The sequence below is a fragment of the Anser brachyrhynchus genome, assembly GCF_964034855.1.
Source record: "Anser brachyrhynchus genome assembly, chromosome: 8".
NCBI lineage: Eukaryota > Metazoa > Chordata > Aves > Anseriformes > Anatidae > Anser > Anser brachyrhynchus.
Window position 1 is genome coordinate 20454748 of NC_137702.1, and position 26353 is coordinate 20481100.

At 53.7% G+C, this 26353-nt stretch overlaps 2 protein-coding genes and 2 long non-coding RNA genes across 8 annotated transcripts in view; 2 read left to right on the forward strand and 2 right to left on the reverse strand.

Moving 5' to 3' along the window:
* Nucleotides 1-3313: 3313 nt before the first annotated feature.
* On the reverse strand, nt 3314-10122 carry KIAA0040. 3 transcript variants are annotated; one of them, XM_080601950.1, is made up of 3 exons: nt 9944-10122; nt 6025-6096; nt 3314-5710 (listed from the first exon to the last, which is right to left on the reverse strand). In XM_080601950.1, the coding sequence occupies exon 3, from the start codon at nt 5617-5619 to the stop codon at nt 5281-5283; it is 339 nt and encodes a 112-aa protein (XP_080458076.1). In that variant the 5' UTR covers nt 5620-5710; nt 6025-6096; nt 9944-10122; the 3' UTR covers nt 3314-5280. The 3 variants fall into 3 exon arrangements, with proteins under 3 accessions (XP_080458076.1, XP_080458077.1, XP_080458075.1); XM_080601951.1 differs by lacking the exon at nt 9944-10122 and adding an exon at nt 9385-9535; XM_080601949.1 differs by lacking the exons at nt 6025-6096; nt 9944-10122 and adding an exon at nt 9385-9521.
* A 4268-nt stretch (nt 10123-14390) lies between these two features.
* TNR (tenascin R) overlaps nt 14391-26353 on the reverse strand; it is a 63959-nt gene continuing 51996 nt past the window's right edge. Inside the window, exons 17-22 of one of the 2 annotated variants that reach the window (XM_080601943.1) lie at nt 25713-25845; nt 22983-23134; nt 21659-21755; nt 20753-20914; nt 19335-19498; nt 14391-18898 (exon numbers count right to left, since the gene is read on the reverse strand). In XM_080601943.1, coding sequence (XP_080458069.1) covers nt 18779-18898; nt 19335-19498; nt 20753-20914; nt 21659-21755; nt 22983-23134; nt 25713-25845 — 828 coding nt within the window. In that variant the 3' untranslated portion in view covers nt 14391-18778. Of the gene's footprint in view, nt 19499-20752; nt 20915-21658; nt 21756-22982; nt 23135-25712; nt 25846-26353 lie in introns of both variants that reach the window. The other variant, XM_080601942.1, reaches the window with a different exon arrangement.
* LOC308198826 lies at nt 20825-22089 on the forward strand. Its single transcript, XR_013954236.1, has 2 exons — nt 20825-20945; nt 21681-22089. It is a non-coding gene; the product is annotated as an uncharacterized lncRNA (long non-coding RNA).
* The window catches only part of LOC308198825, a 41199-nt gene continuing 40593 nt past the window's right edge, over nt 25748-26353 (forward strand). For both annotated transcript variants that reach the window (XR_013954234.1, XR_013954235.1), the window contains exon 1: nt 25748-26037. This is a non-coding gene — a long non-coding RNA (uncharacterized lncRNA). The remainder of the gene's footprint in view (nt 26038-26353) is intronic.

Here is a 26353-nt window from a genome sequence, read left to right on the forward strand (position 1 = left end):
TGGTGCCATCCACTTCAGACTTCAACGAAAATAAATTTGACCCCACTGAAAAATGAAAGCTCCCTACATTGAACCAGAGAGAGCTTTCCTGAGAGACAGCCTCCTCTCCTTCTCTTGGTCTGTAGTCCTTGTTTCCTTTCCCCTCATCTTCTGGGGCACAGCATTCCTTTCTCTTCCTCCAGTCAAACTGCTGGGCTTTGGGAGACATTGTCAGACTGCTAGCAGGGCTCATTAACCCAGGCAAAGTCTGTAGTCTGGGTTCCTCAAACTCCAATATCACATCTTTCGAAGTAAAAATCCTGCTCTATATTTAGCTTGTCTCTTCTTGTCTCCCAGTCAGGCGAAAAGCCTGAGGAGACATGCAGTGAATTAATGTTCACGCTCCCAGATGATGCCCAGAAAGGTGAGACTGTGAGGGCTACGCTCCTCCAAGCTCTTCCTACCATCCCAAACCTCTACATAACACTTGCCTGGTACAGACCATGAAGAAAATTCTCTATGCGACTGTTCCATCTGCCGCCCTCTGCTTTTTCACTAGCAGTGTGGGTAGCCAGTGATGCTGAAATCATATTGCTTATCATCCAACACTAAAATGAGCATCTTGGAATTAGACTGATCCTGCACACTCTCCCTCAGGCTTTCCTTTCAGGCTGTCTGCAGATTCAGATGGGCTCCAGCATCTGGTTTCACGTTTGGCTGCCTTTTTTTCTTCACAACCATAAAGGTGAGTTTTACTTTCTTGCCCTGAGCGGATATGTAAATTCTGGACCACCAGCTACGGCCAAGGAAGAAGTAAGTATGAGCTCACCAAACGATGCTTGCTTAAAGGCTTGCTTGTCTGAGCAGATTGGAACGTGATTGTCCTATGTCTTAGTGGCCTCTTCTATCCCAGTGCTAAGCTGAGCAACGTGTTTTAAATAATATTTCTCAGACTGTGGGGAAGCAATAAAATTGCAAATAAAGGAGGTCTTAAAATATTTCTATCTTCTTTGCTTTGGGTGGTAGAATTATTATTCTTTTCAATTTAAACTAAGCTTTCTTTACAGAGGTGGAGCAATACCCAGCATTGCCAGAGCTATGTGGAAAAACTGGCACCATAAAAATTAGTCCTTTGGAGTCTGCTCTGGAATGGAGACAGGGACTATGTGATCTCTTCATGACTTGATACTGTAAAGCTATTAACTGCTCTGTGGCTGGTAGGACCTGGCTGAGGAGAGCTAGCCAGAGAGTTGTCTCAAAGGTGAGCTCTAAATTCTTTGTACTGCTTTCATTTCGATGTTGCTTGTGGGGGTGGCAGGCAGAGACTCAGGTGAGCTGCATGGGGACGTTAAACCCCCCCCCCCCCCCCCCCCCCATATGAGGGAAGGAAGAGAGTAATGGAGGGAGGAGAGGAAAGGAAAATTGCATTTGAAGTGTTCTGCAGCTCTTTGGTAAGAGCATGAGACAAGGACATGGGAAAAGGAGGGAGATTCTTTTTTGTGCTGAAGTGATTCCTCACCGTCGTGCACTTGTCTGCGTGAGAGGACAGGTGTCACTGTGATGGTCAGTTAAGGGGCACGGTGTAGGTGTGAGGCAGGTGAGCGAGGGGGACCTGAGGGCTAGCCTTACGCTCAGTTACTCTAAAAGCAAGTGTGCTCTAAAAAGCAGCCGGTATGACTGCTCCCAGCAGCTCTTCCCTGTGCAAACCACAGAGGCAAAACATGATCCTCCTCCAAAGCTGGAACTTACTTGGGAGCAAGGAATATTCTCTTAAGAAGGCTGAGCTTTGTATCTCAGAGCTAAAGGCAAGTGAGGCACCTTATTAGCAGTTTCTGAGGTGGCATTTACTTTTCCCTCCTAAGTATGGGCCCTCTCCTTCACTCGGAAGAGCAGTCACTGGAAGCTGCTAGAAGAGCTATGTGGAAAGTCAGTATTTCCAAACAGCCACGGGATGGCATCCTCTCTTCGTGCTAGTTAGGAGAACGTGTCCCGTATCCAGCTGGCCTCCATGGAAAGACTTTTTTGGGGTTAACCACTCTATTACAGCTTTAGAAGCTCAGACTGCTCCAATAATGCAATTTCTTTGCCTGCAGGAGCTGGCTGGTCTGCTCTGAAGGCTTGGGCTGCTTGGGGTAGTCCCATAAAAATTTCACATCCTCTTATTGCCCTTGTTTTGGGGCTATATCCAGCCCTGCAGTTGTTGTGCCTTAGGGCCAGAACAGCTTCTCAAAGCTTCTGCCTTACAAATTTTGTGGACAGTGAGGTCTGCAGTGTGCCCAGGGCAGAACTTCAATCCCAGAAGAATGCGCTGCCTGGGCATCACTGGTTTGATGGGGACTGTGCTGTTGATGGCCATGCCAGGACCCATCTGCTGTGTTACGTCGGGCTCAGCACAGCCACTGCTGCTGTTGGCGCTTGGAGGGCTGGACTCTGCACAACGCAGCTGTGCGGAGGAGGTGGAATCCTCACCCACCTCCCCAGGTGTCCCCCCCGCTTCCCATAGGTGCTGTGCTCTGAACGGCGTAACTCGGCATTCACTGGGCTACGGGGAGAGAAGGCAGGAGTGTCTCACTGCACCGGGCGCTTGCTTAGCAAGCAGCCATGCTGCTCTTGGTCATTGCTTCAGCCTCTGTCGGCTGAAGAAATAGCAGAATACTCGATGAGAATCCAATTCTCCCCTCCTAGTGGTGTTTCAGGAGCATGTGCGGCAGTTTTGGCACTCCCTCAATCAATCCCTGGACTGCTCCAGTTTAAGGGATGATCAACTTGACCCCCTCGCCTCCCCCTTCTCGCCCTGCCCCGGGGGCAGATTTTATTTTTGTTTGTTTTCCTGGAGGGGGAGCACAGTGCAGCTGCCCAGCGCACCATTTGGGGAAGCTCTGGTCCTGCTGCATGCCTGGTGCAGACAGCTGCGAGGAGCTGCAGACACCGTGAAATACTTGTCTGATGAAAATCAGCTGGGGTTCACTCTGTGCTGCAGACCCTCCACAAGGGGAAAAAAAAAAAAACAACCCTCTCTGCAGCCCAAAATGCTGCTTTTCTTCTTCCTGCTACTTTTTGCCCTTGGGGAGAGGAGCTCGACTGTGCTCATTAACAAGGCGAGGCCGCTAAACTTGATTAAGCTAAGCTGTTTCTTTAAGAAAACATCTCCGAGCTGCACAGCTGGCTGCAGACAGGAAGGCACAGAGCCTCTGACCACTGAGCTCTCCCACTGTCTTATCTAGGGCCAGGGCACAGATACAAGAAAAATTTCCCCGTGAAAGTAAACATGACTGAGAGCTAGAGATACGGCATTTGATTGCGGTTTTGGAGTAATTTATTTTTGTAAAAAAAAAAAAAAAAAAAAAAGGCAAAAAAAGAAGTTTATTTTCCCCTTTTGCATGGAATCTGGGAAAATAAGAGGTCTATGCTGAAATGAAGTTGCAGGGAGGCAGTGCAGAGGTGGCTGCGGCGCAGGGCCCACGTGGCGGCGTTTCCGTACCGTGCTGCTCTCACCTCCTCGCCAGGGTGGGTGCTGTGGGTCGCCCCGCAGCCGGTTCTCGGTCTGGCCGAAACTGGGGAGAAGTACCTGGCCGGGGGACGGATGTTTCTCTCTGGGATTAGGTGTGGCAAAGCCTCATTCTTCCACCATTATATGTTGCTTCCTGTTTTGGAGGAGGAGGGAGTTGCTTATTTCAATGGTCACAAAGTAAAGTGGGAAATAAGGCACATATGGGGGCAATTTAAGCCCTGCGTGAGGAGGAGCCTGGCCTCAAGGCTGTCACCAACGCAGCCAGACGGAGCCAAGCCCCGTGATGTGATATTAGCGTCACCGCCCTGGTGTAGGCGGACAAACTGGGGCCGGGTGACACAAGTGACCGCTGGGAGCTGGTGGCTTTCCCACCCGGGAGCTGGGAAAATGGCACTGCCTTTCCTCAGGCTGGATGTGGCCGTGTCCAGCAGCTCCATCCAGGCTTGTCCTTGTGGGTTTGGCTTCTCATCCCCAGATGTCTGGCTCTGGCTGGCAGCTCCAGTCTGCACCAGGGGCTTTAAAAAGTGGAAAAAAGCAGGAGGATGCAGGGCAAAAAATGGATGTGACGCAGCCTCTGATCACACCTGTGCATCCCTCGCTGGCAAAGCAAACTGGGGGAGAGACAGCCTGGTGGGATGCAGAGCAGGGGGGCAGAGGAGACCCCCCCCAGCTCCTCAGGAGGTAGGTGTGGGGGGAGCAGAGGGTTAAAACCTGAGCAGGGCTGAGAGCTGGGTGTGGGCTGGTAGCTGCTGAGGCCGGCCGAGCTGTCACTTGTCCAAGGGAGGTGACGGAGAGATGAGGATGATGGGGATGGAGAGGGAAACGGGTGCGGGATCCAGCTGGGTTGGAAGGACAGGATGTACCCTCCAGCACATCCCAAATCCCAGATGCAGCTGTCTCAACAGCCATGCAGCAGCTGGGAGAGCTGCCTGCCTGGCCCCAGCTGGCAGCGGCATGTGCTGGTGGGTCTGCGCGTGTCCCCAGTGCGTGGCGCAGGGCGAGAGGAGGGCTGAGTGTGCCAGGCAAGTATCTCTGCTGCTCCGATACCGATTCAGTGTGCCTAGCCCCCTGACAGAGGGGGCCTCTGGTCCTGCTCTTTAGTAGTCATTCAATAAATAACACTAATGCCCGTAGCTAAACTGTTACGCAACCTCAGGTTGTGTCTCTGCTCTTGCAGGAGCATAGAGGTGATGCAGCCTTTGCTGCAGCACGGTGGGCTCTTCAAAGGCAAGTCTGCACAAAACAGTCTTTCAAGGAACATTTTTGAAGTGCTGGTGCAAAAGGGCTGGTCTTACAGCCTCCTCGCTCCTTCCCGCCTCTAGGCTGGGTGGTAGCACGGACTTCTGCTTTGCTGCCTTAACTTGGGTCCTGAGGTCTCTGAGGTTGGACTGAGTGCATCTCGCGATGCTCTTATTGCCTTTGGTTTGGGGGCCGGAGGGGATGGGACGCTTTTGCACTGTGCTGTAATGCTGCACTCGGCTTGCTTTGTGACTCCAAGATGAGGGGATGCACAGCCCGGTGGTGGGTCACCCCTGGTGCTCGGTGGGACCGGTGTCCACACACACGTGTGTCCTTCACTGGGGTTTTGACTTTTGGGCACACTGCTGTAGTGCAGGACACAAACCTGCGTCCAACTGCCTTGCTCTGTGCTGGCCCTTCGTTGCTGGGCTCTGCCTCTTTTCAAAGTCACTGTGAAATGGCAGCAGTTCTGGCATCTCCTTGCCCCTCATAGTGCGCAGCTGGAAGGACCGGCAGCATCTGAGGGGACAGCCTGTGTGTCCTCTCGTCCGCTAGATGGGCAAGGATGGCCTCTTGTCCAGCAAGAGCAGCTTGGGCTGAGCTGAGATCCACAGGTCCTCTTCATCCTTCTTCTTCTTCTTCTTCTTCTTCTTCTTGTTCTTCTCGGCGTGTGGCTGCCCGGTGTTGCTGGGGCTGCCTTTCCTCCTACTCCGCCGCCGCCGCCAGCTGGAGAAGCAGCAGTGGCAGCAGATGAAAATGGACGCGATGAGGACGACGAAGGGCAGGCCCATCAGCACCACGAGGCAGACAGTGTTGAAGACTCCCTCCTTGTGCTTGGTGCGGATGAGTTCCAAGATGGAATTAAAGAAAGAGCTGATCTTCTGCTCCATGTTGGCTCCTAGGCAGCAGGCTCCCTCCGCTTTAAGGCCCCTTGGGATACGTTTGGAGCTATTGGGCTTCACAAGTGGCTCTGGATGGTGCCTGCAGAGACAAGAAATCACACAGGTCAGGTGCCTGCGCCCTTGGCATTTTTTTCGTTGGAGCTGCCAGCACAGCCAAAGCCTCTGCGGGGTGAGAGGTCTGCAGCCACAGAGGGGTCTGGCCAAGCGTCACTCCAGGGAGAAGCACTCGGTAGGTGAGAGCCTGCCGAACCTGAGCAGATCACCCGTGGAGTGGTGTGAGGCCCCAGTCCCTAGAGAGCAGCCTTACACCCAATTCCACCTCTGTGTGAGCAGGGGCTGTCTGCAGGAGTGGGATGAGCCTTGGCCCGGGATAGAGGAGCCTCTGTGACTCACCTGGGAATTTCTCCAAGGCTTGGGCAGGGCTGAGGAGCATTTTTGCGGCATGACGCGAGGTTTTCCTCTCCCCTGGGGAGGGAAAGGTGCTGTTGAGCCCCAGGTTTTTGGGGAAACCCTCCTGCAGGCAACCCGCCATGGAGGCAGGCAGCGGTAAGGGAGCTGCTGCCTCCACTCCCAGCTTCCTTCTGCTCCTGCCTTAGGGCCAGACAAAGCTCCTCTGGGGGATTTGAGCCCTGAATTTGAAGTTTTGGGGTCACTGAATTATGGACTGTGCAGACAGAGAACCAGCAGGAGCACCATCAGGCTCTGATACCATGTTTCACCCTTGCTCCATGTTTTACATCGGTGTCTCTACCTTTGCTTTGCCAGCCTTTGGTATTCAATCCCTACAGCCTCTCCAGGGAATACTGAAATCCCTGTGTGCACCAAAGGGGAAGCTGAGGCACAGTAAAAGGAAAACCACGCCTTTCACAGGGCCACAACTCAGCTGTACAGCCTGAACCCCCGTGATGTCCCGGAGGAGCTGCTCGCCATCACCAACAGCCGGACCCAGGGTGAAGCAGAGACATTTTGAGCAGAGCCAACAGCCAGGGGTGTCCGGGCTCCGCTCAGATGACCACCCCATCTCCAGGTCTCTGGCTGCTCCTGCAGAGACTACGCTCCTCCAGGGAGGGACACAAACAGCCCCAGGCTGCTTTTGCTTGAAGCTTTCGTGACTGCGGTGCCCCCGTTCCCTGCTCTGAATCGCGTTTATCGCTGTTACAGCACCTGCTGCCTCGAGGATGCTCGTGAACCGCACTGTGGGTTTCCGCTGCACTTCGCCATGCACATCCTCCTGCCTAGCCTTACAGTCACAAACTCTCCTAATGACCAGAAAAGCTACCCAGTCTGAAAAAGAAACCAAAAGAGCCCCACCCAGCCCTAAACATAGCCCTTGTGACACCCCCAGAGGAAGCAGGGCTCTCCAGCAGGGGCGGTATCTGGGCAGGCGGGCTCCAAAGGGCAGCACTGAAGGGAAAATCCTGCCTTTGGAAGCGCAGCATCTTCCGCTTCCTGCACGCTCAAAGGGAAATTAAAAAAAGGGTTTGTTCCTTGGGGGAGGTACAGGATGGTCCCCGGGTGCCCATTGCTGCTTCTGCTACCCCCAGGTTCTGCACGGGGGGAACACAGACTGCAGCTTCTTTCAGATGCTCGGTGTCCCAGATTGCCTCCTCTCGGAGGCCTTTTTTAGTAGAGATGTCATAAAGGTTAAATGGCAACACAAATAAACAGAGCAGCTTTCCCTCGGCCTGAACCATCTGCAGGTCTGCCATTTATCCATAAATACCCTGGCGGTTTGTTATCCAGGCAGGAACGTTGGCTCCTATGGTACACTTAACTCCAAAAAGCAAACAAACAAACAAAACAACAACACAAAACCAACAACTGCCTTAGTTTCAGACAAAACAGGATGTACAGTTTTATTCCTGCACTGAGCTGCTTCGTGTTTACTGCCTCCAAACTTCAGAGGAGGGAAGGAGGGCTGGGACTTCCTTTTAAGCTCATAATTAATTGTTTGCAGTTTAAAAAAAAAAAAAAAAAAAAAGAAAAGCAGAGCCCTTTGAAATGTTTCCACTTGAAAATGGATCTGAATGTGCTGAAAAAAAGCCCTGACTGGTTGTTTTTGGGACGTGCCTGGCCCGGAGGGACCTTCCTGGCTGAGGCACGCGGGGAAGCTGCGGAGCAGCGGGTCCCAACCCGAGCCCACCGATGTGGGGTAACGGCACCGGGGGCTCTGGCGCAGCGACCCGGCAGTGTCCCTCCAAGGGGCAGGCGGTGGCCCTGGCACTGCCCTGCGCCGAACCCACAGCCCCAGCCACCTTCTAGCACGGCTCCGCAGCTGGTTTATAAACGCCTTTTCTTTTCGGTGTGCGCGTCGCCTTTTGTTTTGCGGATGAAGAGATGTCTATGCGCTAAAGAAAGGGGTTCTTCAGTTGTAAAGAACAGAGGGGAGGCGAGAGCAGGAAAACTGGTGCCTTTTGAGCCTGTGAGCGCAAGGGGTTAGCTGAGGCCACTCACTGCTAGCTCAAAGACTGCCTCAGTGCAGCCTCACCGTTTCGGAAAATTTCATGGTGTCGCTCAGTTTGGTGAAGCCACAGCATCTCCCTCAAAGAGAGAGGATGGAGAGGGAGAGCTGCATCCATGCTATGGCCCGTGATGGGCCTGAACTCAGAGCCTGCGGAGTTGCTGGTGGGAGCTTGGCTGTTTTTCTGGGTTGAGGTATGGGACCAAAAATTGGGCCAGGGAGGCGCTCGGGGACAGGGCAGTGTCTTTGGGAGGGCTGGTCAATGCCCTGCTAAATGAGCTCTTTGTTTTTGGGTAGCCAGCACTGGCAGCACGTCAGGGGAAAGCTGACACGGTAACTCACTCGGGAAATCCTGTGGCGGGGACGTGGGGCTGGGGCTGCTCTCCGCGCCTCTTGTGTAAGGTTTTATTGAACGTGGGTGCCCAACGTCGGCTCTTTTAACTGGCATCGGCTGGAAGCGAGCCGATTTTCAAGGGCGGGGAGCATCTCCTGCGTTACGGGCGGCCGTGGGTGGAAAACAAGCGCAAACTGGGGCCAACCGCGCTCCCGGTTGGGCTGGGGAGGCAAAGGAACCAAAACACGGAGTTGCCTTGGCAATGCCAGCCCGCCCATGCCTGAGACAGAGCGACCGCAGCGCTGGGGCCGGAGGTGAAGATTGCAGGGAAGCGGCAGCTCCCTGCAGAGCGGGGCTGGGACCTGCTCCGTGCCCGGCTGGTGCGGACTTCTCCCTCGGGGCCCGCTGACACAGCCGGCACAGGGGTGGCAAGGCACGCTCGAAGGGAGGACGTCCACTTTCCCCTTTGCACCTGCAGGCTTGAAGGGAACCCGGGTGAAATCTGACACTGAGGGCCAGCAGTTCCCTTCCTCAGCTGTGCCTGCACGCTGCCCTGCTGGAAGCGAGGAATAACACCAGCCTGGCCAGCCGGCATCCCGAACCCACCGCAGGCTCGGGAGATGTTCCTCAGATGGTAAAAAAATACAAACGCACATCGAAAGCCACCACCCAAACCCAACTCCAAGCGAGGCTTCGCCTTTCTCCCCTGCCACCCTTCCAGCCCGAAGCGGTGCAGGCGCTCCCACCCCCAGCACCAAAACTCCCGCTGCGGGCGCTGGATAACAGGCGCAAGGCGAAACTCTTCCGCAGGCTCGGCCCCAGCGCTGCTGCCTCGTCTCCGCGCTCCCCACCCCATCGGCACGGCCACCCGAAGCCCCCCGGCGCTGTCAGGGCTCCCGCAGCGCTCCCCCGGGCTCAGCCCACGACCACCACCCCTCAGCCCCTGCCTGCCCCCGACCTGCGCTCCGAGGCCTTCCTCCGTTCGCCCCGCGTCCTCGGCCAGGTGCTCGCCCAAGCTCCGCCGGGGAGGCGACGACCGCGGGGCCCCCCCGTCCCTTCCCTCCCCTCCCCTCCGCCCTCACCCGGCCCGGCGCGGGGAGGGAACGGGCGCCCGGCCCCGCTGCCTCCGCCCCCGGCCGGCCCCCCCCGGCCCCCCCCGGCCCCGGGCCCGCCCCGCCCGGGGCCTGCCCGCACCCCGCGGCCCCTGACGGGACGGGGGGCGCCGGGCGGAGCCCCCACGGGAAGGCCGGGGGGTTCCCCGAGAGGGGCTTCGGGGGGCTCCACAACTTTATTTATTTATGGTTGACCAAAGCCAGCCCCTCGGCCAGGTCCTGGGGGGGCCAGCGTGGCTGGGGGGGCTCTGTGGGGAAACATCCCCGGCATCGCCCTCAGCGCCCGCGCCTCTCACGGTGCCAGCTCTCGTCAAGGGGCACCGCAATGGCGTCGGGTTGGCGTGGGAGGCTTCGCGCCGCCGCCCGCGTTTTGGGGGCTTGGAGCCCGCCACCTGCTCCTCTCACCCGCCCGCCACACTTCCCCGCAGGCCGTGGGGCCGCCCTGGCTCCGCCGGTGCGTGTGCTGGGCGATGGCAGCGGGGGCAACGCGAGCGGTGCCCCTGGGCAGGAGGTGCCCAGCGTGCCTGGGCACTGCGGGACGCCTTCGCTGTTTTTCAGAAGCGGCACCGAGTACGAGGAAGCCGTGACTCAGAGGCCGATGAATCATTCCCACGCCGGATTTACGTTGCTTTTTTTTTTTTTTTCCTCCTGGCCCTCCAGCTCAGGCTGAGGAACCTGTGGAGACTTTAGTGGGAGTTTTGGTCCTTTTAAAGCTGGAACAAGACCTAAAAGTTTGGGAAACGCTGAAGCGCCGCTGGCTGGCAGAGAAAACAGCGCTGGTAGTGCATTGGTGCTCCAGGCGTGAGCCTGCGCATCCCATAGGACCCACGGGAGCTTACAGCAAATAGCCTATTTTTACCCAAAGCATGCAATCCCCCAGGACTTTGTGTTTTGAACCCAAATAAAGGGCAAAAACATGGCTGGAAAGATGCATCCCACAGCGGAGAGCCCTTCTTGCCCCAGCCCCTAGCCGACATCAACGGGCATGCATTTGCTGCAGCAATGCTTTTCAGGCAAATGTTTACTACATTCAGTTGGAATTGTTAAGTGATGTTAATTCCTCCTTGCTCAGGCTTCCCAGCAAACCCACCGCTTGCTGCAAGCTTTTCCCCGTGCGAGGTGTTGCAGCCTTGCAGCCTCACCCCCAAATTCCCCGATTCTGCCTCCCCAGCAGCACAGACAGGAGCGGCCGCAGGCATGGGCACACCTTCCCCTCGGCTCTCTGTTTGCACACACTGGCCCAGCTTAAAGTAAGCAATGGAAAACTCTGCTCCCAGGGAAACATTCCTTTCATTTTTCCCCGATGCTTCTGCCTTTTCCTTTCCTCTACCCCCTCCCAGCTATTAAAAAAAAAAAAAAAAAAGAAAGAAAGAAAAAAAGAAAAAGGGAGGCTGCAGCTTAAACACCAAAAATAAAGCATGCCCAGTCACTCGCTGGATAAAAATAGCAGCCCTTGGTATTTATTTGAACAGCAGCAGTCGCCTTTCCGGCTTTGGAGCAAAACCTGAGAGGCGGGAGGAGGATGGGGTGGGCGATGCTTTGGGGGAGAGGGTGAGCATGGAGCAGCGCCTTGGCTGGTATCATGGGGTTTGGGGTCTGGGGGGCTCAGTGGCAGCCTTTCCTCTCCCAGTGTTTGCTCTGCAATTTGTTATGTAAGTGGGAATGGGGATCCCAGTGCCCGTTGCCTCCCAAGGCTGTTTTTTTTTTGGTGGGGGAACCCACCTGCGTGGGAACAAGCGATGCCAGGACGCAGCCTCGGTGCCCACAGGGTTTTCCTGCCCCAGGGTCTGTATCCTATCCCGCGTCTCTCCATCGGGATTGCTCGCTGCAAGGCGGCCTCCCGGGGGTTAACGGCTGTGAGTGGAGGTGCTGGTTGGGTTGGTTGGATTTCTTTCTCTTTATTATTATTATTACTTTTTAATCTCATGCTGCTCTGAACACCTGGTTTCTGCCTGATGCTGAGAGCTGCCAAAATTCCCTTTTAGGCAAAAACACGTTCGTGTTTGTGGGAGCAGGGTCGCAGCTGACTCCCCCCTCCCAGCTGCGCTCTTTCCCTCGGCTGAGTGGTGCCCTTGGGCCCCCTGGGTGCAGCACCCCCAAACCTGAGCCCAGGGGAGCAGTAAGAGCTGGGCGAGGTGAGGCCATTTCTTTAATGATAAGCAGCTGCCTAATTAAAAAATAAATAAATAAAAATTTACTTTCCCTTCCACTCCTGCCGGTTGCAAGTCGTTTCTGTGGGACATGCCACTTGCTGATGCCTCTGGGGAGCTGATGCTCAGCTCTGGCGGGGCTGGACTACTCTGCCTGGTGGCACCGGCCCCACGAGGGGCTTGGACCACCTCAGATGGGACTTCCCAGATGTGGCTCGTGTCCCACAGCTCTTGGCCACCTGGGGAATTTGGCTGCCAGAGATGAAATCTAACCCGAAACTTCCCTGCTCCAGGAGCAGCAGACCAGGATTTGGGGTGTTTGGAGTGTTTTGCGGGGGGGTCCCCGTGTGCTGCAGACCCCTGGCTGCCAGTGCCGGTTGGTGGCACTGCCCCGAGCTCCCCCTGCTCACACAGGCTCTGCGGGGAGGATGCAGCTGGGTGCCGGGGGAAACGAAAGCGAGATGCAAATTGTGGGAGGTGAAAGAGGCAAAACATGCCTGAGGCCTTCCTCTTGCAGCAGCTTTACCTCTTCTTGCCCCCCCCCAGGAGGGTGCTGGAGCCGGTGAGCAGGGGCAGTGCTGGGTCACGGGTGAGGAACCGATACAAGACGGCGAGTGGGCAGACGCTGGCTGCTTTCGGCATGACTCGGGTGCCCTGGGGACGTGGGAGCAGGAGGGTGGCCCAAGGCCTGTCCCCAGCGGCAGGGGGACGTGGGATGCTGGCGCTCCTCCATCCTGCCATGCCACTCCTCATGCCGCGGTGCCCGTTCCTCCCCCCCACCCCCAGTTTCCATCATCTGCTCGTCAAATCACTAATGATGGGATTTCCCACCTTATCCCTCCTTCTCTCACTTTGAGGAGGGATTTTCTTGTAAAGCTGCTTTCTTTTCTCCCCCCTCAACATCCTCTTTCGTTGTGATGTCGCCAAGGCTGGGGACATCATGGGCACAAGGGGTTGTTGTGGACACTAGAGATGGCTTCTGCATCCCTCGCTCTGGGCACGGGGACGAGGTGAAGGGCAGAGAAAGGAGGATGGTGGGGTGGCTTCAGGAGAGGAGGTAGCAGGCTGAGCGGGTTAATGCTGCAGCTGTTCAGGCTCTGGGTTTGGGACTGGTGTCTGCCAGCCTGGTCGGGGACCTTTGTCCATGCTCCTGATGTTTGCTGGCGGGACAAAGTTCCCGAGCATCGCTCATGCAAGAAGGGGACTTTGGTAAGAGGGCTCTGATGAAACGTTTCAGGACAAAGTGCAGACAGCGGGGCTGGTGGCTGGGTGCTCTGCTCGGGCTGGAAGAGCCCCGGGGGAGCGTGGCTGCCGTGCACAGCCCAGGAGGGAGGCGAGAGATGTGAAATGGCACCGCGCAACCTCACCTTGTTCAGTGCTGAATGGGGGCTCTGGTGCGGCTGCCATCCAGCTCACTCATCTCTAAAAGGCTTTGTGGGCCTTGCCCGGTGCAAATCAGAGCCCTTCTGGCCCTGGTCCTGCACTGGGCCATTGCCAGAGCAGCACACAGGGGACGTTGAGTGCAGGCAGCGCTCGGCCAGGGCTGTGCTCCTGCTCCTGGCAGCGGGGGTGCTGTGGCCGTGCCCCATGCACAGCGGTTCCTTTTTTTTCTCTCAAATTGGAGCGAGAAACAGAAGTTTAGTAACCACCACTAAGCAAATTCCCCTGGTTTTGTCTCTCCAAAATTAAATTTCACAAATATAGTAGCAGTCTGGTGGAAGGGCTTCTTTCAGGCTTTCTCGTCCTGGCTGGCGGCACAGTGAGTGTGGATATTCAGGAGGAGGAGATCTAAATAAAGCCTCTGTGCGAAACGAAGGGAAACTTCCCATGCTCTCTGAAATTCAGACTTGTCCCGGAGATTTTGCTAAATCAAGGTTTTATTCTTCTTTCCCAGGAGCATGTTCTGCTGGTGGCAGGAGGCTGCCTTGCAATTCGGCTTTTGAGGGGTTCCTTCGTGCCGGGGACAGATTTGTGTTTAAATCAGGAGGGGGCTTTAACCGAAGGTGTCAGGGTCTCCAGCTCCGCTCCCGAGCACTGGCACTGGGGGGTTGGTTTCTCTAGCTGTGAACCGCAGAGCTGAAGGCCCCTGGGAGCAGCTGAGTTTGTGAACAGAAACTGAGGCCAAGGAGCAGCTCTGCCCCCGGCTTGCTCCTGCTGTTCCTGGAGCCTAAGGACCAGCCCCCCTGACCCGACTGTGGGGTATCTTTGTTCTTCTGAGTGGGGTGCGGGGGTAACTTGGTCCGGAGGAGACCTCGGAGGCTCAGGTCCCTGCTGCCCTAAGCAGACAGGGTTGCTCAGGGCTTTCTCCTTTCCTGAGAACCTCCAAGGATGGAGATTGCCCAGCCCCTCTGTGCTGGACTGTCCCCAAAGTTCCTCCTTTTTTATTATTTTTTTTAATTTTAATTTTTATTTTTAACCCAGTTGCTATGCCCTTTGTATTCCTCCTTCATGTTTCTTCGCACACTTGGCAAGCGCGAAGACCACGTTCTCCCAGCCTGGAAGAACCTCGTGGCACAAACCCGTGGCATCCACGGCCAAGCTGTTGGGGCACAAAAAAGCAGGGGGGCCCTGGGCAGGTCCTGGGGACGCGAGTCCCTGGTGGGAGAACAGGGTCAGGGTTTGGTGCCTCCTCCCATGGGGTGGGTGGGGGTTAGGGGCAGAGGACACGGACAGGCGGGGACACGGAGAGGCACACAGCTCGCTCCTTCGGTATCTTTTATTAATGTATAGAAAATGCATTAAAAAAAGGAACTATACATAGCCTAAGAGCGGTCAGGACTAAAAATACTAGTTAACAATGGTTAACAAGCGTCGATCCCATTCTCCCAGCTACGTTTTCATTATGGGGTGGGGAGGGTTGTTTAATATATTATTTATTTATTTACTTTATGCATTTATCTGCTTTCATCTTCCCCCTCATTTAGCTGCATTGGTCTGTGTTTTAGTTCATTAGAATCTGTCCAAGGGATTTCATTGCCTCCATTCTTCCTTCTTATCTGCGTATGTTTGTTTTTATTTGTTTATTTATTTGTTTTGGATTTTTGAAGCAATCAGCACAATCGCAGTGTAATGCCTGCACGCAGGGGACTGCTTTCTGTTGGGCTGGTTCTGTTTAAGTGCCACCGTCCTTCTGAGAAGCTGCTGGCACCCGCGGCGCTTTGGGCTCACACCCCCAGCCTGGGTGCCAAGGGGGCCTGGAGGGCAGCATTTCCCCAGGGACGAGCCTTTTCCCCCTGTATCCCCAGACCTCTCCCCTACAAGGGGCAGGGAGATGCCACCGTCCCCACTCGGGCACCAGCTGGTATAGGGAGGGGGGGGAAGGTGGCCCTAGGGGGTGCAACCCATGCGTGGGGGGCTTGGTTGGGTGCTTGGTGGGACTGGGCTTGGCCCCGGGACAGAGCCTTTGGTCAACGGGTGTAAGGATTAAAGTGTTTTTGGGGGGATGAGAACTCTTTGCTGGCGGTGTCTGAGAGGGTCAAGGCTCACGGGCACTGCTGGGGGTGTGCGGCCACCCCAGGATTGGGAGCTTTGGCTCCTGCTGAACTCCGTCAGGGTGCCCTAAGCTCTGCTTCATGTGGGGTGAATATCCCTTTGGGGAGGAGGTGAGAGTACGTTTAGGCTCGTACTGCACTTTGAGATGCCCACGGTGAAGGAATACAAAGAGAAGGAGCAGAGGCAAAGGCTTCTCCCCAGTCTTTGTGTGGCGCTGACGCTCCTCCAGCATCCTTCTGCCAAAGCCCAGGTATTTTCAGGGAGGCCTCTTCACTAAATTATCCATCTCTGAACACTGTCTTGAGGATCACTTCACTGAAAGCAGCTTTTCCTTTCAGGCCTTTTTTTCTTTGGTTATGTTTTAAAGCAGCGCATGGTTGAAAGATGGGCTTCAGGTCAGCTGGGAATGGAAATGGAGGGAAAAAACATTGGGCAAGAGATGAGAAAGCTCCTTGGCATTTCCTTCTGGGGTTTCGGGCTTAGAAGTGAGATGTGGCTTTGCAAGGCTGGGAGTTCCTGTGGGTCTTCTGCTGGGTGATGGACCTGAGATGACTCTGCGGGACCGGTGTGGGTTGGGTAGGGGTTTCGGGTTCCTTCTGGGGTCTGGGACAAGCCTGAGCCATACAAACTGGTTGGGCAGAGCCCGGAGATGGGCCACATGCTGGAGCGACGTTCTCTTGAGATGAACACTGTGCGGGATCCAGCCTTCATTCCTGGGAATGTCAGGCCTGAGCCACCCCGATGAGGGACAGGGCCAAAGTTGCTGTATTTGGAGAATGAATTCCGAAAAAAGGGCTTGCCCTTTTCTGGGTGATGGAGGATAAAGAGAGACTGTACTTAGTCACCTGGCCACTCTGTAGCATCACCATTAGGCACAAGTTTGCTTGAAGCCACCGGCAGGAGCCTTGTCCAAAAAAAAAACCATCATGAGATGGTGAAAAATAAATTTCTGAAAAACTGCATCTTGTCTATGAACAATGCGAACGAGGGGCAACGGCCCAGAGGATCTGGTCATCGCTGCTGATCATTTGCCTGGGCGTGGGTTAGGTTGTCACCAGGAGAACAAAACCACAACTTGTAAATATCTTTCCTTTCCAAAGATTTTAGCAACTTCAGCGTTGCTTCACCAAACTAATGGAAAGGCAGCACCCTGCTGCTGTGTGTGAGACAAGGGACACAACAACAGCAGCGCCCGGGCAAAGGGTACCTGAACCATCAGGACAGCAGTGGAGAGAAGCCAAGCAGGCAAGAGCAGACGAAGAATCAGGAAGGAGCCAGGGTTTCGCACTGGTGAGGGCCCCTTTGTTATTCTGAAAGAACCAGTTTGGTTTACAATAACACTGGAAGGTTGAATATTGTCTCCAAGGGCGTCCGTCAGATCCGGCGATGGAGTGGTGTCAGCCGGGCTCTTCATCCCAGCCACGGGACTTATAAGAGGGATGACAGATGTAAGCAGGGAGGGCGGGACACATGTCAGGAAACCTGATTAAAGAATAATCAGCCTCTTTGAGAATCTTCTGAGCCTCCTGGAAAAGCAAGGCATGTTTTGATTTTCTCTTTGCTTTGTGCTTATGAAAACAGGTTTCTTGCCTTCCCCTTGATAGCAAATGCTGAGTTCCCAATTTCGCACTGATGTCTCTTCATTTCACCTGGGTGCATCAGCAAACAGTGCCGTCTGAGACAGGAGATGAATGCCATCCTCTGTAAGTCTGTGTTCCTGGTTATAACCACCACACGACAGTGCTTTTGTTAGGGCACTTCTTACCTACCAAAGCTCGGTGGTGGGGAAAAATGTTACCATGCTGGTCAAGTAGGAGACTTCTTCACCTTTATTCAGCTCTACCTGCTGCTGCCTGTTGGCTTTTTGGCTCCTAAAATGGGGTGGGCTGCTCAGGAGGCGTGAGATAACTGCCATTAGTGACACTGCCTGTGTCCTGTGGCAGATCCCATCCTCTTGCTCAGCTGACTGCCCCACCTGGTGCCTGATTTAATGCTGATGGGAAGGAAGAAGAGATGCCTCATTTCTGTGTGAGCTGCGACATCTTCCCTGTGGCCAGACGGCAGGTTGTAAGCTGATGGGCTGAAGGTCTAAACCCTGTGTCCGATCCCGACCTGAGGCTTGGCTGAGCTTGTGTGTCTCTGCACAGCATGCAAAAGGGGCTGTGTTCCCTGCTGGAGGCCTTTCTTCAGCTCCACAGCAGCGGTGAGTAACGTCAGCAAACCAAGGAGCATGACCATGAAAGAGACACTGGCCTGAATTATAAGCTACTGCAAAGATGCCTTTATGTTCCCATCTGGAAGATGTTTCTTGAGACAAAGCAGCTTCAGTGTGATCAAATCAAAAAGCAGTGTTTAGCATTTGTAATGCTCCCTTGGCTGTGAATCCAGTGATGAGCTGCATTGTCCTCGGACGTGTGGATGAGTCCCTTCTCCGAGGGACAATGCACAGCATTCACCACAGCCCTCTGCGGAGGAGTGGATCCAGAGCGAGGGACACTTGGTCTATGTGGAGGTGGTGTTGATGACAACAGAGGACAACCAAGGCTACCTGAAGTGTCTGTCTTCCTTAAGATGAGAGAAATTAAGGACGGGGAGAGTGAACACATCTGTCCTTTCATAGGTCTCCAAGTGCTCCAAAGTCTGAACGGACCAAGCCTTCCTTCAAGGAGGAGAAAGAGCTGATCTCCCATTAGAAAGATGGTGATACCAAGGCACTATTTGGGTCCCTCTTGTGATGGCAGCAAAGAGGGATGGTGTAGGAGAGGGAAGGGACTGGGCATTTCCCAGCTTGCATTTATCCTCCTTCAACTGCTGGCATCATTCCCCACTTGCTGGAGGCCCCTGAACGTGGCACCTGGGCTGGGCTGGGGTTGTGCGATCGTTTTTTGGTTGCTGGTCCTTCTCTGCGGCTCTTTGGTTTGCAACCGGTGACCTCTGTGAGTGACAACACCGTGGCATACAGAGACAGCAGAGGAAACGGGCCCTAACGAAACTGCCAGACTGCAAGAATATTTTTTTTCCTCCCAGCATACGAGCTGTGGGCTCTCTGTGGCTCGCCTACGTATGCAGACCTTTGCCAGCCCTCCTGGTGACCCCTGCGATAACCAAAGCTCAGGACGGGATGCCGGGGGGAGAGGTGCCCCCCTGCCTGCTGGGGGAGCTGGAGCCCGTGTGGTGGTGTGGAGCTGGTGGGGTGGCCCTGGCCACCGCTGGGGTGGACGTGGCTGCACCAAGGTCCCTGCAGGGAAGGGTTCTGCCACGAGCCCTGTGGCAAAAGCATCTGACGGGGTATTGCTGGGGTATTGACTTCTCTAAGTCTTTTAACAAAAATATCAAAAATCTGTCGGTCTCTTTCCTTTTGTGTTAAGGGCCAGAGTACTGGGGTAGGGAGACTGGAAATTTGGTATTTCTCTGGGACAGATGCAAAGCAATGAGGTCTTTCCTCTCCCACAGCCCTTGCTTGTGCTGTGGTTCCCTCCAGGACTCGTGAGGGTCAGGTTGCTATCTCAGAGGAGCAGTATTTTTTCCCCCTTTTCATATTATAAAATACAAACAAATGACAGAAAAGGTCAGGTGGTGGGAGAGGGGGTCGGCTGGCTCAGAGCTGTAGGGACCGTCGCTTCCTCCCAGAGATGTTACGGTGGTTGTAAGGTCGCATCTTCATTTCCACGAAGGGGATGGAGAACTCGTGGCCTTTCCAATGGTACCAGTTAATTCCCTGGCAGGAGGAAGAGAGAGGTTCAGGGTAAAGAAAGACCCATACGTGAAACTAGAGTGGAAGAGGAAGGAAACAAGCTTGACTGCCTAGAGAAGCCAGAAGGAAGAACTTGCTGCAGTGGGAACAAGCCCTTCAGCTGCTGTGGCTTTGCTTGTTTTTTTCTCCCACAGCTCGAAGGCTCCTGGTTGGGTTCGATGTATGCATTTTTTAGTGTAACTTAACAGCCTGCCATGGTAAATGACCAAGGCAGCCAAAGTGAGGCATGAAGCCCCAGTGGCTCAAAGGGGGCTCCCCTTGTTCCAGCTACCGTGGAGTCACCCCAGCCATGCTCCTCACCCCACGCACTGGCCACAGGGCCCCAGCCCCAGCCTGCTCCTGGGCTGGGTCCCACCACGAGGAGTGATGCTGAGGGTTCGCAGCCCAGCTCGGCCCTTACCTGGCTGTGCCGGGCCTCTCCGTACTTGCCATTGAGGTTGGTCCGATGGCAGTTCTTGTACCACCAGGCCCCCTTGTAGGACATGGCACAGTTGGTCACAGCCACGTCGTTGTCCCTGTCCTTGGTGGAGAAGGGGCGGCCCTGGTGGTAGGTGAGGGAGTCCCCTGTGGAAAGAGATGCTGTTAAGGCTGATGGACAAACATGCTTGCTCTTGGCTCGCACACCTCGATGCCCAAGCCATCTGGCCTTTCACAAGGAAATTGGGGTGTTCTGGTATGTGTGGCAGCCTATCGGTCACCAGATCCAACAGCTGAAGGCTGGTGGGGTGGGGTGGGAATGACGTTTACTGGAACTGCCCACAGTCTGAGGTCCTCTGCTGTTGAGTTAGGATCAGTGCAGACCATAGCAAATCCTAGAGCCTATTTGGATTTGTTAGATAATTTGGTAGTAAACTGGGTCTGGATCTGAATTTCAATGCTTTAGAAATGACCTAACCCCCTGATTTCTTGCTGCCTGCATCTGATGTGTAACTTCAGGACTTTTTCATCCTCATTCCCTCCAGTTAGCCAAGGAGAAGTTCTCCCAAAGGAGACCAAGCATTTGTCTCTTGAACCAAGATGTTTGGCCTATTTTTCTTCCTCTGGATAAGGGGTGTTTTGGAAGGTGTGTGATGTCTTTTTCTGCCCAAACCACCTCCTTACTATGGGGAGAGCAGCTCCTTTTGGGGGAGAAAAGAGCACTGCATGAGTGCAGCTGCAGAGGTGGAAGCCCAGAGGGCTATTAAATCCAGGGCTATTTTTCTTCCCAAGCTGTGCACTGAATGCTTTAAGTGAGGTTGACCCACACAGGTGGGCTCATGGAGGCTTGCAGTCACTGGACACTTCTATCCCAGCCAGAGGGGCTGTAGCTGTACCCCTACTCCTCTTCTCAGGGAAGAGACCCCCACATTCTCCTCCCTTCACCCACCATTTTCTGGTGGGCAAAGCTGCTGTGTCAACCGAGCAAACGGGCGTGACAGCATCCTTGCAAAACTGGCTACGGTCTGGTCTGTGTGGGACAAATCCATGCAGAGGATTTCGGATTTTTCCATGGCTGTAGGAGGGTGAGAAACACACCCTGTGGCACAGCATCAATGGTGAGCTGAGGAGGCTGTCGAGTGAGGGGATACCTCTGACAATTGACCTGATAATCTGAACAGCAATGGCTCTGATATTTAATATCTGATCCCCGATGGAAAATTCCCTATGTCCTTAGTGTGATTTATCAGCCTGGTTTGTGTGATGAACTGCAGGAAGGCAGAAAGGACTATGGGTTTGCATCTTGCTGCTCCAGAAGAGCAAGCTCTGATGTTGGGATTCCCTTTACAGCTGCAGAGCCACCGGTGGCAGGATTTCCCTACTACAGAGGAGGGGCTGTACCAGAAGTGCCGTTGTAGTCTCCTATTCGGAGCTTGTAGAGGCTCCGGGAGTCGCCAATGGAGAACTTGTCGTAGTAGGCGTACGCCGTGTCCTGACCATCCCTCATGTCTATTCGCAGCTCGTAGCGCCCCTGGGATGTGATCTTGTGTATGTTGTCCAGGCCTGGAGAGACAAGCAGTGAGATGTTGCTGAGGTACGGCACCTGGGTCTGCTCTGAGAGCAAACAAAAAAGCTCCGGGCAAATAAACTGCTTCTGGGAGATGAGAGTAAGGAGAGGAGCCAGAGAGCGACTTCTGGCTGAGCCTTTCTCTCTTGAGGCACTGGTGGGGGCTGAGCTCTGTCCCCACTCAAGCTTCAGGTCCCCACGGCTATGAGAGGTGGGCTCAAGTCTCAGCTTCAGCTCTCTGCATGCTGCTGAAGCTGGGGGGAGTCCTGCTGCTGCTGGTGTTGCCTACCCACCTCGGTCTTTGGCTGAGGTATGAGCCAGAGCGTGGCTATGCTGCAGGGCCAGCTTGTGTTCAGATTTTGGGGGAGACCACTCCATTTCAGAGCCATGCCGGGTCTCCCCTTCCCCCCTTTCCTACTTTGAGTAACTCACTGGCTAAGGCCGGGAGAGGTCCTTGAGATGTTGTCCTCCATCACAACCTCTCAACAAGGGAAAATGCTGGCCCATGAAGAGCCCCATCATGACGCCTCCTCAGCTCCCACGCGGAGCACCCTGGGCACCTTCACAGCGTGCTTTTTGGTCCCGTACCCACGTGTGCCTTCCCAACACAGCACCAGGGAACAAACAAGGGAAGGAAAATGGTCTAGGGGGGAGTGCAGGGGAGCGGTGAGAAGAGCCAGCCAGGGCCAGGGAGGAAATCGTGCCAACACAGTGAGCTGGCACCTCGGTGAAAGTCTTACCCAGCCAAAACTCGTCCTCCAGGTTGCCGAAGCCTACACGGTAATCTGCCCATTTCCGGAAGAAATCAGTCAGCCCGTTCTGCCGCCTCTGGAAAACCTGCAGCGGGAGAAAGCCAGGGGAAAGCCCAGTGAGAAGTGGGATGAGCTAGCTGGGCTTTGGGGGACACACAGCCCGGGGAGTGCTCTGCCCTTTCACAGTGCCTTTCAGGAGGGAAAACTGCAATGCCCAGCTGGGGGCTGTTAATTGCAGCCATGCAGTTGATTCAAGTGCAGACGGGTAAGCTGAAGACAAGCTAGAAGATGTGGACATTAATGCTATAATGGACCTAGGAGGGAAGATTCAGCTTCAAACTCCCTGCTGTACCCAGGGCACAGTTCCTCTGGCTTTCGAGCACATGATTCTGTTTGGCCGGCTCCTCTGTGATACCCAAGGGGATACTTTGAAATAGAGTGAGATGGAGGGAAATTTCTCGGCTTAAAAAAAAACACTGTGCAAGAACTCAGCATTTGAGGAAGCACTTTTTTTTTAGTCTTGTTTTGACTGTAAGATGTACACATCTAACGGGGTTTTGTGTAATGCATGCGAGCGAGTGTTTGACACGAATAAAATCAAAATGCCAGAGCATTGTTTACCTAGGTTGCCAGTCCATCTAAGTCAAGACAAGCAGTGATTGTGCAATTCAACAGCAAAACAGGCATTTGCCTCTGAAATGCTCCTGTGCAGACCCAATCCGGGTGATGCCTGACACCATCATATTGCAGGCAGTGTGAATCATTCCCTATGAAAGCTCCTAGACATTAATTTCATTTCTAAAACAATAAATCAGCTCAGCTTCACTCACAGATTTTGTTCTCTAAAAGCACTGCAAATGTGTCAAATAAATCAAGGGGCATTTCTCCAAGTGTAACTATTATTACTGGAGCGTGGGCCATTCCCCATGGCGTGTGAAATGAAGCGAGCAATATTAAGCCTGCTCTCGTTCCTGCGCGGCATGGTGCTTGGCTTTGCTGGCAGGATGGGGCTTGGCTCCTTTGCGATGGGGATGGCGTGTAGGGGGGCTGCAGGGAGCGGTTCTGTCACTGTTCCCATCGAGCTGCGGTCTCTGGGGTGATGCTGGGGCTGCCGTGCTGCTGGAGGTGCTGCCCATTAGGAGAGCTGTGGAAGCAGCTGGGGTTTTGTCATGATGCAGGCAGTATGGGGCCACAGCACCTTCTTGTTCCTCTAGGAACAGCCTGTCTTCCCAGGAAAGAAACTATTCAAGCAATCAACATCTGAGGGAGAAGGAAAACATCAAAATCTGCCCTTGGTGCACTCGCTACTCACAATCCAGCCGCCCCCGTCTGTGGTCATGTCACAGTACACCTGCACCCGCTGGCTGAGGTCCCCGTTGATGGAGATGGTGTAGACACCACTCAGCGTGTCTCCGTTCATCAGGTGCTGGGCGCAGTCCTGAGGGTTGGCAAAGATGCGGCCACCTGTAAAACCCAAAAAAAAAAAAAAAATTCAGGCAGGGGAACAACCTTTCCGCGTGCCTTGGGCCCCGCTTGTTACAATCCAGCAAGGGTCTAACTTGGCTTCTGCCAAATCCTGTGTTATTCTGTGAGGCGGTGGCCACTTCACATCCATCAACATCAGAGAATGTAATGGAATAAATCTGTGCATGTATTAATTAATCTCCTGCACATCCTGTATTGGAAAGGTGTGCAGTAACATCATAGTGAGTGATGAGGAATGTCACTTCTTGGCCCATCTTTCTGCACCGTGTCTGAAACCCTGGGGTTTAAGCTGTCACTGGCGTATTTGGACAGCTGTGAAAATACCAAAACCTGCTTTCCTCTTAGGATTGCCAACTCTAAAAAAAGTTTTTATTATTTTACTGACTCCAGGGGAATGTTCCTGATCGATGTCCTTGTAAATGACGTCGGACTTGCTCTGGGCTGATTGTCACTTTAAAATTGAGCAGGAATTCATTCACGTGAGATGCTGGAGATTGGCAGCATGAGCCCTGTGGCCATGCTCCAGGTGTCCTCTGTTGAAGACACATCTCATTTGGGGGACAGAGCTTGAGAGAGTCTCAACTGTGAGATCTCAGCAGCAATAGGAGGTCAGCTCTGTGTTCATTTTCTTTCTCATTTACTGTGAAAAGGGGAACTGCATCTTTTTTTTCCATTGTCCAGATGACAGGGTACAGAGCAGGCAACGTGGATGTTGGCTTTCGAGAGTGTCTCGAGAGGAGACCTCGAGAGGGTGTGAGGGATGTGCTGCACGCATCCATCCTGACTGCATGACACCAGGACAAGGGTTCAGAACATCTGTTACTTCCCAAACCCCTCTGCCCTGAAGACCCAGAGGTGGTCGTTTTGTCCAAATATTGGAGATCCCCTATTTTTTTTCTGCCTCCGCAGTTTGTAGCACAAGGTCTGGTGAGACAGCGTTCGCATTTTATAGCATTCAGCAATGAAAACTGCTTCAAAGACATCCACTCTAGGCTCCCCTGAGCTCTGTGGAGATTACTTGTTTCTTAATTTATATTCATATCTTTAAGAGCCAAGCAGACCTTGAAAGACATTTCAAACCACTATAAATTATAAATATTGTATCTGTTTCTTCCTTTTGTCCCATCTGTATACAACTCCCCAAGAACCTTATGCAAACATGAAACAAAGCAGCAGAGCTATTAATATGTCAGAGGGAATGGAGGAAACCTGGGATGTGTACTGCAAGCATAAGGAAGCAAAACATTTTAAATGAAGCCTTTTTTTTTTTTTTCCCTTTTGTTTTCTTTTTCTCCTCAAGCCGAACTCCTCCTTTTCTATGGGGTAGATAGGGAGAAATTGGTTTCCTGCTAACGCCTACCTTAAGGCAAATTAAAGCTCTCTTCAGATGCTGCATTAGCTGGCAATAATGTCTCTAATGCCATCAAGGTCCCAAATTTTTGTTTAATGGAAGCAGTACTCTCATTGCCTGATGTGAGTGGGTTTCTGCTGATTTCTCTTTGCAAAGAAGCCATCCCTGAGAGGTTCTGTCCCTGACTCCAGAGCAGCCTCGAAGATTACAGATTTTTCCGTCGCCTGCCTGAATTGCACTGCTTTATACACCCACATAAGAGATGAGAAAAACAGGAGAGCCTCATCCGTAGAAAAGAGTGTTTTCTTTTTTTTGTTGTTGTTGACGTAAATAGTTTCCATTATCTCTTGAAAGCAGGTGAGAGGACCTTTGCATGTAACGAGGATGGGGAAGTGTATTCACAGCAGATTCAAAGAAAACTCTCTTAATCGAACTGGCAGCACAGATGGGGGGAGTTTTGGTGCAGGGGCACAGGCATCATCCTCAGGGTGCTCAGTGCTTTTGAAGCCCAGCAGAAATGCAATTGTATTCAGCCCTGAACAAAGTGCACTCTGGCCATTAAGTGCACGGTTCTAATATGAACGGTTGCAGAAGGTGGGGGCAATAGTGACATTTCCATCCAAGCTTTGTTCTTGCACATGTGAGCACTGTGGTGGCTGTGGGTACCCGCCACTTGATTTAGAAAGGAAACCATCCCCCTTGCCTTAGCAGATCGTGACTTCCCTCTCATTAGATGGGGAAGGAATAACGCAACCAGACAAAATCGGTGGGATCACAGTCCTGAAGGCATACAGCCTCTGCTTTGCTCTGCCTCCACTAGAGGTGGTAGAGATGCACCTCCTTGATATTCACACCAGGTCAGACCATGTCTACAGTGTGGGGAGATGAACCGGGTCTCTCGCAGCTCACTGTAAGACCGTGGTGGCACATTTTTTCAACTTTCATGTTTTTTCCTCTAGTTATCCATTTGAGGAGAGGCAAGGGCAAGGCAAAGGGCCTGGGAGAAATGGGAGAGTGTGGCAAAAGCATGCTGCCTAGCCTGAAGTTCAAATCCCCTTGCTCCAGGCTGGGCACAGGTCCTTCAGCCATTAACTTCTTACTGCCAGGCAGCACCATGGGTCATGGAAATGAATACACCTGTGGATCTGGTGAAATGCTGCCTGAGGAGGGACAGCCCATAAGGGCGGTGAGTGGTGCGAGCCTCACCTGTGGTGAAGGTAGTGGAGATGAAGCCGCTCCGCATGGCGTTTTGGGCAGCTTGCAGGCGCACGGTGTACTCTGTGGTCTCAGAAAGCCCCTCCAGGCGGATCCACGTGTCCTCAGCATCCACAATCAGCTCCTGTACATGGGTCCCAAAAGGAGGTAGACACCAAGAGCAACAGATGAGAAAAACGATGGGGAGCCTAAAGCGCAAGCAGGGAGGGAAGGGAAGCTGCAGCCCTTGGTGCCTGGCCAAGGATGCTGCACGGCTGCTTATGACCCCTGGACTAAGTCAGCAGGAGGTCAGTGGATCACCTTTGGGATGGTGCAGGTGAGACAAAGCTAGCTGGTTCAGATGCAGGAGGTTTAAATGCTTGCATTATGTGTGCTCTATTTACCATCACTGCTGGGACCTGCACGTCCTCAGTACTGGGCATGACTGATTGCCCAAGCACTATAAGGAGCAGAGCTGGCCAAGCTTGGTTATCAGCCAGTTTTGGCTCCACCAGACGTTGTCAGGTTAATTTTTCTGGTCATCAGCCAACGCCACACAGCAATGTATTGAACCCCTTCTGCAAAGCTGTTGCCCTTTGGCTGCTGCAAGCCAGTCATGCTGGCAAAGGAAATAAGACAATGTGCAGTGACAC

Excerpts from the sequence above, each read along its gene's own strand:
- KIAA0040 (XM_080601950.1), bottom strand. The coding sequence starts at position 5,619 with ATGGAGCAGAAGATCAGCTCTTTCTTTAATTCCATCTTGGAACTCATC.